General features: G+C 34.6%; 3 protein-coding genes across 3 annotated transcripts; all 3 read right to left on the bottom strand.

Moving 5' to 3' along the window:
- Window positions 1–1,140: 1,140 nt before the first annotated feature.
- Window positions 1,141–2,024, bottom strand: LOC109586644 (uncharacterized). Its single transcript, XM_020002839.1, has 3 exons — window positions 1,528–2,024; window positions 1,450–1,485; window positions 1,141–1,406 (listed from the first exon to the last, which is right to left on the bottom strand). Exons 1-3 carry the CDS (start codon window positions 1,983–1,985, stop codon window positions 1,280–1,282), a joined length of 621 nt encoding a protein of 206 aa, XP_019858398.1. The 5' UTR covers window positions 1,986–2,024; the 3' UTR covers window positions 1,141–1,279.
- A 1,286-nt stretch (window positions 2,025–3,310) lies between these two features.
- LOC109586639 (uncharacterized) lies at window positions 3,311–4,101 on the bottom strand. Its single transcript, XM_020002835.1, has 4 exons — window positions 4,071–4,101; window positions 3,664–4,020; window positions 3,588–3,619; window positions 3,311–3,343 (listed from the first exon to the last, which is right to left on the bottom strand). The coding sequence occupies exons 2-4, from the start codon at window positions 3,971–3,973 to the stop codon at window positions 3,311–3,313; spliced, it is 375 nt and encodes a 124-aa protein (XP_019858394.1). The 5' UTR covers window positions 3,974–4,020; window positions 4,071–4,101.
- Window positions 4,102–4,612: 511 nt separating this feature from the next.
- Window positions 4,613–12,817, bottom strand: LOC109586645 (uncharacterized). The gene is made up of 4 exons (XM_020002840.1): window positions 12,464–12,817; window positions 12,232–12,397; window positions 4,915–4,950; window positions 4,613–4,871 (listed from the first exon to the last, which is right to left on the bottom strand). The coding sequence occupies exons 1-4, from the start codon at window positions 12,726–12,728 to the stop codon at window positions 4,736–4,738; spliced, it is 603 nt and encodes a 200-aa protein (XP_019858399.1). The 5' UTR covers window positions 12,729–12,817; the 3' UTR covers window positions 4,613–4,735.
- Window positions 12,818–13,218: the final 401 nt, after the last annotated feature.

Consider the following 13,218-nt stretch of genomic DNA (forward strand, 5'->3'; position numbering starts at 1 on the left):
AAGTGCAGTCCAACTGACAGTGATAGTGGCAGCTGTCTTGTTGACCTCAGTAAGAGAAGAGGGAGCAGTTGCTGGTACTAAATATGCAAAAATGTTATAAGATAAAATTATAATCTCAGTTCACCTTTTATATCTATAATACGTATTCTAATTTCATTAGCATCAGGATGATCTGCTACCCTGCACTGATACATTTGATCTCCAGTGGTTGATTGACTGATTGATCCACTACTGACAGTCATTCCATCCCATGTGATATCAACAGTATATCTTACTGTGTTGGTAATACTAACCAACACAGTACCAGAACAAGAATTAATAGGATCATAACAGTTAGTGTAACTAGCCAGTGCAGTACTACCAATGCTCATACTAATACCATAGCTATTGTGTCCAATTTTATTACAATTCAGTTTGTATTCCTGAGGATATACTGTCATATCAGAAGGAAGATCAGCAACAGTAAATGATTCTATCTGTGAAAATCCTACATATATGACAATTACGACATCAGTAAGTGATTTATAGTCTCCTCTTACTGAATATATTAGCAAAGATGATGTTAGTGCTAGGATCTGAACAATCAGTGGGTAGACAACATTTGTACCAGCCTTCTTGAGCTGCTGGTAGTCCCTGAGCAAGATAAAGATTGAGAGTAGCATTAGGTGAAGTGACAGAAGTGCAACGAAATGGATCATTGTTAGTATTGTCACAGTCAACAGGATCATCAGGATCAGCTACTCTAACCCACTGACCAGTAGTTAGACTAGTACCAGGTAACACACATGATATAGCTTCATTTGCTGCATTGACACTACTATCCCAAAAATATGATCCATTAGGATAACAGTTTCCTGCATAGGATCTGGTCAGGTAGATACCTATAAAAACCTATACAGTTGTTATTATACACATCCAGTGTCTTACCTGAGGAAGGCGGACACTGACTAATAACTTCACTGACACTCAACAAGAAGACAATGGACAATACTGAAAACATCATTTTGAAAAGTGGGTGTGTAGATCTATGTGTCATAGATCTACAAGATTAAATCTATTATTAGCTCTATATTAGCTCTACTTGGTTTTGATAACATTCAGATAATAATAATCTGTGATTTTAATTTTTAACAAGCACATAAAGTTTTATTCTTTTTTTCACACAAACTATATGCATAATTTACATCTACTACATAAAAATGCTACAATAAAACTAGACTAGTGGAAAAGTTTCAGTTAATTTATCAGTAATTTTAGTGAATATATTGTGGCATAATGATCACAAATAAATATCATCAGGTGATGTTTGACATTCATCATGGACTCCTTCCTTCTCTTCACTTTGTTTAGTCTTGTGAATTTCATATGGTTCACATACTTGCATTGCAATATCATCATCATTAATTCTATTAAAGTAGTGAATAGCATAAAGTAATAGAATAAACTAACTTTGTTTGCTTATTAAAACTACATGGACTTTTCTTTCTATAAGAAAACAACAATAAGTTATTGTATGTAACTAGATACCTTATAAAGCAGTAGATATGAACAACAACACTGACAGTTAGTAGACCACACAATATACCCACTAACACACTAAGAGCAATGACACTGTCTGATGTAGCATGGTTAGATGATAATTGTAGTGGCAGTTTTAGTGTCTCATTAGCAATAACTGTCCATTCTCCATATCCATTATCAGTGTATGCACGTACACCAAGAATATAACAAGACTCAACATTAAGGCCAGTGATAACAATTAATGTATTAGTTGAATTACGTAGTTGTAGTATTTCAGTATTAAAGTCATAATAATTTAACATTAAACAGTTAACATACTGCAAGATATGATATCCTATCTCATATGTGATAATGGGATAGTCTGATGGAATATAACTAGGTACACTCCATGAGATAACAGCCCATGTAGTGTCCATGATACTGGATACTGAACCAACTGGACCAGGTACTAAATAAAGACACATTCTCACAGAACAGATCTAGTATAATAATTACATACCTATTCCAATCTCTACTACAATAGGATCACTGAAGGGACCTCTTCCAACAGAATTAACAGCAGCTACACTGATGCTATACTCAGTACCAAATACTAGATTATTCAATATGATATATCTCTCAGTACTGGTGAGGTTGTATGTGATGCTACTGTTACTGATAATCACTGTATAGCCTGTGATTAGACCATTACTCTCAGAACAATTGACCTCATTCCAAGTGAATCTACTAGCTGTAGAATTAACTTGTAAGACTTGAATTGACGATGCCAAACCACTAGGAACTGAAAAGTACAATTACAATCTAATCAAAGACTATAAGAATTATTACTTTTTGCTTCAGTTTGAGCCAATGAGCTCATGTTTAAATCAGATCCTCCTAGTACATTACCAGCTCTCACTGTGATGGTATAGTTCATACCACTGTACAGACCTATTAATGTATAACTGTATGTTGTAGTGGACTGATGAGGACCAACAGAGACTGTCTCATTCACTGATGATAACTGGGGACAAGATGGAGTATAGGAGATGGTGTAGTATGATACATAATTGTCCCTAGTGGGAATAGTCCAGTTCACTGTAATACCAGTGGTTGAGACATTAGATACTGAGAGACTAGTTACTGGACTAGGAACTACAACAGATATTAATTACACTCTCTCAATGATAATAACTCACCATCAAGTCTTAACACTGTTACTGTACTATTAACTGAAGGAAAATCTATATATGAGTACACACTGATGGTATAGGTACTCATTGGTGAGAGATCTGTTAGTACGATTTCATCTTCACTGGTAGATACTACATTCCTCGTTACACCTCCAGTAGTATACTCAATCACATATCCAATAGTCTCTGATGAAGTGGTCCAGTTCACTTTGATACTAGTAGCATTTAATATGAACCCTCTCACATTATTTGGAGGACCACTAGGAGCTAGAAAAGAGACAAAGGTATCTACTATTGAAGAAAGTAAGATCTTACCATGTAATATCCCAGATTGATTGTAGTTGACTCCTCCAATCATTGCTATACAGGTAACATTAACTGACACTCCCAGTGGATCAGGATATACCAGTAGTGTGTTGTTGTATGTCAGGACATCAATTGATGTATACATTGAGTTACTCTTCATTACTCCATTCACTAACCAGTAAACATCAGTTGAAGGGTTTATGTCAGTAGTTGTGAGACAATCAATACAATATTGAGTGTTATTGAGTTGTGTAATTGATGAGACTAGTGTCCAATTGATTGAATTAATAACTAGAAATACATCAACAATGTTACAAGTACATTAAAAAGTGCAGTAGCAGTACCTGGTAAGGTCTGTACACTGATTGTACTAGCAGGTCCCAGTAATTGTTGATAGGCTCTGACTGTGATGCTATAAGTTGTTCCTCCTCTCAGTCCATTCAGTGTGATTGTATTATTACTACTTCTCTCCACCTGTACTGTCTGCACAGTGTCTGTGTCACTAGTGACATTGACTACATATCCATCAGCATCAGATGAATCAAGTGCAGTCCAACTGACAGTGATAGTGGTAGCTGTCTTGTTGACTTCAGTAAGAGAAGAGGGAGCAGTGTCTGGAACTAAGAAAAAGACATTATACATAAGTATTGATTAAAGACATTACCATTTATTGTTAAAGTTCGTGTTCTATCAGCACCACTAGGATTATTGAGTGCACACTGATACATTTGATCTCCAGTGGTTGATTGACTGATTGATCCACTACTGACAGCCATTCCATTCCATGTGATATTAACAGTATATCTTATTTTGATGGTAATGCTAACAAACAATGTACCAGGACAATTACTATATTGATCATTACAATTAGTGTAATTAGCCAGTGCAGTACTACCAATTCTCATACTAATACCATAAATAAAGTGTCCAATTTTGGCACAATTCAGTTTGAATTCCTGAGGATATACTGTCATGTTAGAAGGAAGATCAGCAACAGTAAACGATTCTATTTCTGCAAATTCTACAAATGAAAAATTATTACATTAGTAAGTGATTATTGTCTCCTCTTACTGAATATATTAGCAAAGATGATGTTAGTGTTAGGATCTGAACAATTAGTTGGTAGACAACACTTGTACCAGCCTTCTTGAGCTTCTGGTAGTGACCAAGCATGATAAAGATTGAGAGTAGCATTAGGTGAAGTGACATTAGTGCAACGAAAAGGATCAGTGGTATTATTACTGTCACAGTCAACAGGATCATCAGGATCAGCAACTCTAACCCACTGACCAGTAGTTAGACTAGAACCAGGTAACACACATGATATAGCTTCAGTAATTTCATTGACATTATTATCCCAAAAATATGATCCATTAGGATGACAGTTTCCATCATGCATCAGGTAGATGCCTATAAAAACATACACAGTTGCTGTTATACACATCCAGTGTCTTACCTGAGGAAGGTGGACATTGACTGAAAACTTCACTGACATTCAACAAAAAGACAATGGACAATACTGAAAACATCATCTTGAAAAGAGACTGTACAAAATGGGTGTGTATGTGTGTCATACCAGGTCCTATTACTACTTCGGTTTGATTGCATTCAGATACTAATTATCATAATACATATTCACAAGTATGTAAAGTTTTGTCCTTTTTGTACACAATCTATAAATGCTACAACAAAACTAGTGACAACAGTAATATTAAGTATAACTTTATAGTACACATTCATTGTGGAATACGCTCATAAACATCATCAGGTGATGTTTGACATTCATCATAGACTCCTTCATTCTCTTCACTTTGTTTAGTCTTGTGAATTTCATATGGTTCACATACTTGCATTGCAATATCATCATCAGCTCTATTAAAGTAGTGAATAGCTTAAAGTAATAGAATAAACTAACTTTGTTTGCTTATTAAAAGTACATGGACTTTTCTTTCTATAAGTAAACAATAATAAGTTATTATTTATGTAAATAGATACCTTATAAAGCAGTAGATATTAGTAACAATAATGAAAGTTAGTAGACCACACAATATACCCACTAACACACTAAGAGCAATAACACTGTCTGATGTAGCACAGTTAGATGATAATTGTACTGGTAGTTTTAGTGTCTCATTAGCAATAACTGTCCATTCTCCATATCCATTAACAGTGTATGCACGTACACCAAAAATATAACAAGACATTTCACTAAGATCAGTATTGATAATGAATGCATTAGTTGAATTACGTAGTTGTAGTATTTCAGAATTAAAGTCATCATAATTTACCATTGAACAGTTACCAGATTGTAAGATATGATATCCTATCTCATATGTGATAATGGGATAGTCTGATGGAATATAACTAGGTACACTCCATGAGATAATAGCCCATGTAGTGTCCATGATACTGGATACTGAACCAACTGGACCAGGTACTAAATAAAGACACATTCTCACAAAACTGATATAGTATAATAATTACATACATATTCCAATCCCTACTATACTAGGATCACTGAAGGGACCTCTTCCAACAGAATTGACAGCAGCTACACTGATGTTATACTCAGTACCAAATACTAGATCATTCAATATGATATATCTCTCAGTACTGGTGAGGTTGTATGTGATACTGCTGTTACTGATTATCACTATATAGCCTGTGATTAGACCATTACGCTTATAACAATTGACCTTATTCCAAGTGAGATTATTAATTGGTTGCAATAAAGACAATGAATTAGGTACTCCAGTAGGAGCTATAAATAAAGTGCCTTATAATAAGCAATTCAAATGAAGTCTTTACCAAACCTCTAGATATTGTGTACTCTTCAACTAAACTAGGATCAGATCCTCCTAGTACATTACCAGCTCTCACTGCGATGGTATAGTTCATACCACTGTACAGACCTATTAATGTATAACTGTATGTTGTAGTGGACTGATGAGGAGCAACAGAGACTGTCTCATTCACTGATGATAACTGGGGACAAGATGGAGTATAGGAGATGGTGTAGCATGCTACATAGTTGTCACTACTGGGAATAGCCCAGTTCACTGTAATACCAGTGGTTGAGACATTAGATACTGAGAGACTAGTTACTGGACTAGGAACTAGAACAGATCGAATCAATTACACTCTCTTAATGATAATAACTCACTATCAAATTTTAACACTGTTACTGCACTATTAACTGAAGGAAGATCTATATATGAGTACACACTGATGGTATAGGTACTCATTGGAGAGAGATCTGTTAGTACAGTTTCATTTTTACTAGTAGATACTACATTCCTGGTTACGCCTCCAGTAGTATACTCAATCACATATCCATTAGTCTCTGATGAATTGGTCCAGTTCACTTTGATACCAGTAGCATTTAATATAAACCCTCTTGCATTATTTGGAGGATCATTAGGAGCTAAAAAAACAAAGGTATGGTACTATTGATTAAAGTATGTTCATTTATACCATATAATATCACAAATCGACTGTAGTTGATTCCTCCAATCATTGCTATACAGGTAACATTAACTGACACTCCCAGTGGATCAGGATATACCAGTAGTGTGTTGTTGTATGTCAGGACATCAATTGATGTATACATTGAGTTACTCTTCATCACTCCATTCACTAACCAGTAAACATCAGTTGAAGGATTTATATCAGTAGTTGTGAGACAATCAATACGATATTGAGTGCTATTGAGTTGTGTAATGGATGAGACTAGTGTCCAATTGATTGAATTAATAACTAGAAATACATCAACAATATTATAAGTACATTAAAAGGTGTAGTAGCAATACCTGGTAAGGTCTGTACACTGATTGTACTAGCAGGTCCCAGTAATTGTTGATAAGCTCTGACTGTGATGCTATAAGTTGTTTCTCCTCTGAGCCCATTCAGTGTGATTGTGTTATTACCACTTCCCTCCACTTGTACTGTCTGCACAGTGTCTGTGTCACTAGTGACATTGACTACATATCCATCAGCATCAGATGAATCAAGTGCAGTCCAACTGACAGTGATAGTGGTAGCTGTCTTGTTGACTTCAGTAAGAGAAGAGGGAGCAGTTGCTGGAACTATATATAGCAGTAATAATCATTATTGGCAGATTGTATTTTTACCTTTAATGGTCAAAGTACGTGTTCTATCATTACCCCCACTAGGATTATCCAGTACACACTGATACATTTGCTCACCAGTAGTTGATTGACTGATTGATTCACTACTGACAGTCATTCCATCCCATGTGATGTTAACAGTATATCTTACTGTGTTGGTACTACTAACTAACACTGTACCAGGACAAGGATTACTAAGATCATAGCATCCAGTGTAACTAGCCAGTGCAGTGCCACCAATGCTCATATTAATACCATAATGAGCGTATCCAATTTTAGTACAATTCAGTTTGTATTTCTGAGGATATACTGTCATATCAGAAGGAAGATCAGCAACAGTAAATGATTCTATCACTGAATATCCTACAAATGATAATTATTACATCAGTAAGTTATTTATAGTCTCCTCTTACTGAATATATTAGCAAAGATGATGTTAGTGTTAGGATCTGAACAATCAGTGGGTAGACAACACTTGTACCAGCCTTCTTGAGCTGCTAGTCCCTGAGCAAGATAAAGATTGATAGCAGCAGGTGAAGTGACATTAGTACAGCGAAAAGGATCACTGGCACTATTACTGTTACAGTCAACAGGATCATCAGGATCAGCAACTCTAACCCACTGACCAGTAGTTAGACTAGTACCAGCTAACACACATGATATGGCTTTAGTAACTGCATTGACAGTATTGTCGAAAAAATATGATCCATTAGGATAACAGTTTCCTTTATATGCTAAATAGATACCTATAAAATCAATGCTTATACAGTATATTTATATTAAAGTTGAATACCTTCTTGCTGACAAATATGAGTGAAAACATTGATTGTACTACTAGCAGGTCCCAGTAATTGTTGATAGGCTCTGACTGTGATGTTATAAGATGTCAGTTCCCTCAGTCCATTCAGTGTGATTGTATTATTACTACTTCCCTCCATCTGTACTGTCTGCACAGTGTCTGTGTCACTAGTGACATTGACTACATATCCATCAGCATCAGATGAATCAAGTGCAGTCCAACTGACAGTGATAGTGGTAGCTGTCTTGTTGACTTCAGTAAGAGAAGAGGGAGCAGTTGCTGGAACTATATATAGCAGTAATAATCATTATTGGCAGATTGTATCATTACCTTTAATGGTCAAAGTACGTGTTCTATCAGCACCACTAGGATTATCCAGTACACACTGATACATTTGATCTCCAGTAGTTGATTGACTGATTGATCCACTACTGACAGTCATTCCATTCCATGTGATATGAACAGTATATCTTATTGTGTTGGTACTACTAACTAACACTGTGCCAGGACAAGTACTATATCGATCATCACAACTAGTGTAATTAGCCAGTGCAGTACTATCAATGCTCATACTAATACCATATAAATAGAGTCCAATTTTAGTACAATTCAGTTTGTATTCCTGAGGATATACAGTCATATCAGAAGGAAGATCAGCAACAGTAAATGATTCTATCTCAGCAAATCCTATAAATGAAAATTATTACATCAGTTAGTGATTATAGTCTCCTCTTACTGAATATATTAGCAAAGATGATGTTAGTGTTAGGATCTGAACAATCAGTGGGCATACAACACTTGTACCAGCCTTCTTGAGCTGATGATAGTCCCTGAGCAAGATAAAGATTGAGAGTAGCAGGTGAAGTGACAGAAGTACAACGAAAAGGATCACTGGCACTATTACTGTTACAGTCAACAGGATCATCAGGATCAGCAACTCTAACCCACTGACCAGTAGTTAGACTAGTACCAGGTAACACACATGATATAGCTTCAGTAACTTCATTGACACTACTATCCCAAAAATATGATCCATTAGGATAACAGTTTTCATTATATGCTAAATAGATACCTAAGAAATCAATGCTTATGCAGTATAATTACATTAAAGTTAAATACCTTCTTGCTGACAAATATGAGTGAAGACACTGATTGTACTAGCAGGCCCCAGTAATTGTTGATAGGCTCTGACTGTGATGCTATAAGATGTCAGTTCCCTCAGTTCATTCAGTGTGATTGTATTATTACTACTTCCCTTCACCTGTACTGTCTGCACAGTGTCTGTGTCATTAGTGACATTGACTACATATCCATCAGCATCAGACGAATCAAGTGCAGTCCAACTGACAGTGATAGTGGTAGCTGTCTTGCTGACCTCAGTAAAAGAAGAGGGAGCAGTTGCTGGGACTACATATGTGAAAATATTTTAAGAAAAAAAAATTAAATCTCAGGTTACCTTTAATAGTTACATTACGTATTCTAATTGCATTAGCATCAGGATGATCTGCTACCCTGCACACATATATTTGATCTCCAGTGGTTGATTGACTGATTGATCCACTACTGACAGTCATTCCATCCCATCTGATATTAACAGTATATCTTATTGTGTTGGTACTACTCACTAACACAGTACCAGGACAATTACTATATTGATCATTACAATTAGCGTAATTAGCCAGTGCAGTATTATCAATGCTCATACTAATATCATAAGTATAATATCCAAGTTTAGTACAATTCAGTTTGTATTTCTGTGGATATACTGTCATATCAGAAGGAAGATCAGCAACAGCAAATGATTCTATTTCTGAAAATCCTATAAATGGAAATTATTACATCAGTAAGTGATTACAATAGTCTCCTCTTACTGAATATATTAGCAAAGATGGTGTTAGTGTCAGGGTCTGAACAATCAGTGGGTAGACAACACTTGTGCCAGCCTTCTTGAGCTGCTGGTAGTCCCTGAGCAAGATAAAGATTGAGAGTAGCATCAGGTGAAGTGATGGAAGTACAACGAAAAGGATCACTGGCACTATTACTGTTACAGTCAACAGGATCATCAGGATCAGCAACTCTAACCCACTGACCAGTAGTTAGATTAGTATCAGGTAACACACATGATACAGCTTCAGTAACTGCATTGACACTACTATCCCAAAAATATGATCCATTAGGATAGCAGGTTCCTGCATAAGATCTGGTCAGGTAGATACCTATAGAAACCTATACAGTTGTTATTATACACATCCAGTGTCTTACCTGAGGAAGGTGGACATTGACTAATAACTTCACTGACACTCAACAAGAAGACAGTAATCATCAAGGATACTGAGAATGCCATAGTTACTGGTACAATTTTGACAAACTACACAGTTTTCTTTTTCATAAATAAAGTGCAAAAAAGCTTTACATGTCACTAGCCATGATAATTCAAAACAATAACATGTTTACGCACTGTGACAAACTCTGTACATAAACCATGCACACATAAGTTTTGTATTGTGTTTCAGTGAGTGCATATACATGCATTATGTTTTCAGTTCACATCACAGGATTAATACCGTATATCGGGTTTGTTTTGGGAGGCTAAACTTTCGTTCTTTTTGTTCTTCAAGATGGGAGAATGAACAAACGAAATTCCAGTTTTAATGGGCGTGGTAGCTTATTAACGTATTCAGAATGAATGTTTAACCTCACAAAAGTCATTTTGAGGATGGAAAATGAAAATTTACCCTCACGAAACTAACCCGCTATATGGTATACTATAGCTTGTCTATTGGCAATCAATTTTAGGTTATTTTATTTGCAGTAATTCACATCTAAATACGAAGTGTGACAAATGGTTAAAGTTGTCATTAGATTTATACATTGATATCTTCATTCTTTTGTCAGACTTTTAAGTAACTTAAAAATTCATTAAAAATTCACATTTGCTCAACAGAACCATTGCTTAAAAATTTTTAAATACAACATGAGAACATGTGTTTGTACAAATCAGAAAAAATTATAAAAATGGAGATTTCTCTCCTTTTCAATTTTGGCAAAATTTTTCCAAAAACCTTGCACTGGATTTTAGCCCAGTTTTGGAGCAACTTTAAAATTTTGTAAAAAGTAAAATGTATTAAAATCAGTTTAAAACTAAAACACAACATAAAAACATGTATTAGTATCAGAAAAAATATAAAAAAGAGAACTTTTTCCTTTTCATTTTTAGCAAAATTTGATTAAAAATCTGTACAGGGCATTGGCTTGATTTAGGAGCAACTTTCAAATTTGTATAAAAACAAATGTGATCAGAATCAACTCAAATTTGAAATAGACCATAAAAACATACATATGTATTAAAAAAATTCTCTCTTTTTGGCAAAATTTGGTCAAATACCTTGTACAGAGACTTTGACCCAATTTTAGAAAAATTTGTAAAAATTATTTAAAATTGATCAGAATCAGCTCAAATTTGAAATACAACATAAAAATGTGCATATGCATCACAAAAATTATAAAAATAATGAATTATCTAATATTTATTTTTGACAAAATTTTACAAAAGACTATACCGTATACACCATATAATTTGCAGGGATTAAATAATTTTCAGATTTTTACATATTGAAAAAAATTGCAATAAAGCGTGAAGATCATAAAGGGTATGGTAACTACATCAAAATCATGAAATTTCTATTTGAAAACAACCAATTTGCAAAATTTTACACCCAAAAAATTATATGGTGCATACTGTTTTTAGCAACATTAAAAGAATAGAAATTTTAACTTGGTAAGTATAAGTCCCTTTATTAATATGTACAATACTTTGTCTCTCTTTAGACGGACAAGAAATGAAGACAGAAGACATGCCATTTGCTAAAATCAAATCTAGACAGTGATTATTAAATGTACTAATAAAATTGTGTTCTCTTTTTCTCAAACAAACTAAATGTATAACTATATGTAAACAATATTAATTGCTGCACTAATACTAGTGAAAATGTTTAACGAGTTATGTTAGTATATTAAGTAATGCTAGTACATACATTTATTGTGGCATACGCTCATAAACATCATCAGGTGATGTTTGACATTCATCATAGACTCCTTCATTCTCTTCACTTTGTTTAGTCTTGTGAATTTCATATGGTTCACATACTTGCATTGCAATATCATCATCAGCTCTATTATTATTTTGTGTTAAATAATTCAACATAATAGAATAGATGAACTTTATGTGTTTATTGGCATATGAACTCTTCCTTCTACAGCAAAATAATAACAATTATTGTACCACATAAAACAATGTAAACTATACCTTATAAAGCAGTAGATATGAACAACAACACTGACAGTTAGTAGACCACACAATATACCCACTGACACACTAAGAGCAATGACACTGTCTGATGTATCACTAGTTGATGGGATTACTGAAACTGGAGTAGCATTACAGACTGAAGTGCAGTTACATAAAGGACAACCTGTACATAGATTGAGTGAAAATGTACAAGCATAAAGTGTAAAAAATGATAATAATCTATACTTACTAACTAAACAATACCCACTAGATGAGCTAGAAATAGCTGATTGAACTGATGATAAAAACATTTTACTAGTTGATAGCTGTGGTGGTAGTGGTAATGTCTCATTAGCAATAACTGTCCATTCTCCGTATCCATTATCAGTGTATGCACGTACACCAAAAAGATAACAAGACATATCATTAAGACCAGTGATGGTAGTAAATGTATTGCCATTGGTTGAATTAGAGAACTGTAGTGTTTGAATATCAATGTCATCTTCATTTACCATTGAACAGTTAACAGACGGTAAGATATGATATCCTATCTCATATGTGATAATGGGATAGTCTGATGGAATATAACTAGGTACACTCCATGAGATAACAGCCCATGTAGTGTCCATGATACTGGATACTGAACTAACTGGACCAGGTACTAAATAAAGAGTTGACGCATTCGAATATTATAGTATAATAATTATATACCTATTCCAATCTCTACAATAATAGGATCACTGAAGGGGCCTCTTCCAACAGAACTGACAGCAGCTACACTAATGTTATACTCAGTACCAAATACTAGATCATTCAAAATGATATATTTCTCAGTACTGGTGAGGCTGTATGTGATACTACTGTTACTGATAATCACTGTATAGCCTGTGATTAGACCATTACGCTTATAACAATTGACATCATTCCAAGTGAGATTATTAATTGGTTGTAATAAAGACAATGAAATTGGTACTCCAGTAGGAGCTATGAATAAAGCATCAAGTA

Source organism: Amphimedon queenslandica, unplaced genomic scaffold (assembly GCF_000090795.2).
Source record: "Amphimedon queenslandica unplaced genomic scaffold, v1.1 AMPQUscaffold_12821, whole genome shotgun sequence".
NCBI classification, from domain to species: Eukaryota; Metazoa; Porifera; class Demospongiae; order Haplosclerida; family Niphatidae; genus Amphimedon; species Amphimedon queenslandica.

What these genes read in the sequence shown, in the direction of transcription:
- LOC109586639 (XM_020002835.1), bottom strand. Translation starts at nt 3,973, where the DNA reads ATGACAGTATATCCTCAGGAATTCAAACTGAATTGTGCCAAAATTGGA. An exon ending in ACGAACTTTAACAATAAATG is followed by an intron (nt 3,620 to 3,663) that starts GTAATGTCTTTA and finishes TCTTTTTCTTAG; the next exon opens with TTCCAGACACTGCTCCCTCT. An exon ending in CTCCCTCTTCTCTTACTGAA is followed by an intron (nt 3,344 to 3,587) that starts GTCAACAAGACA and finishes AGACCTTACCAG; the next exon opens with GTACTGCTACTGCACTTTTT.
- LOC109586644 (XM_020002839.1), bottom strand. Translation starts at nt 1,985, where the DNA reads ATGTGTCTTTATTTAGTACCTGGTCCAGTTGGTTCAGTATCCAGTATC. An exon ending in CATATCTACTGCTTTATAAG is followed by an intron (nt 1,486 to 1,527) that starts GTATCTAGTTAC and finishes GTTTTCTTATAG; the next exon opens with AAAGAAAAGTCCATGTAGTT. An exon ending in AGTTTTAATAAGCAAACAAA is followed by an intron (nt 1,407 to 1,449) that starts GTTAGTTTATTC and finishes CTACTTTAATAG; the next exon opens with AATTAATGATGATGATATTG.
- LOC109586645 (XM_020002840.1), bottom strand. Translation starts at nt 12,728, where the DNA reads ATGGTAAATGAAGATGACATTGATATTCAAACACTACAGTTCTCTAAT. An exon ending in TAGTGGGTATTGTTTAGTTA is followed by an intron (nt 12,398 to 12,463) that starts GTAAGTATAGAT and finishes ATCTATGTACAG; the next exon opens with GTTGTCCTTTATGTAACTGC. An exon ending in ACTTTTAATAAGCAAACAAA is followed by an intron (nt 4,872 to 4,914) that starts GTTAGTTTATTC and finishes CTACTTTAATAG; the next exon opens with AGCTGATGATGATATTGCAA.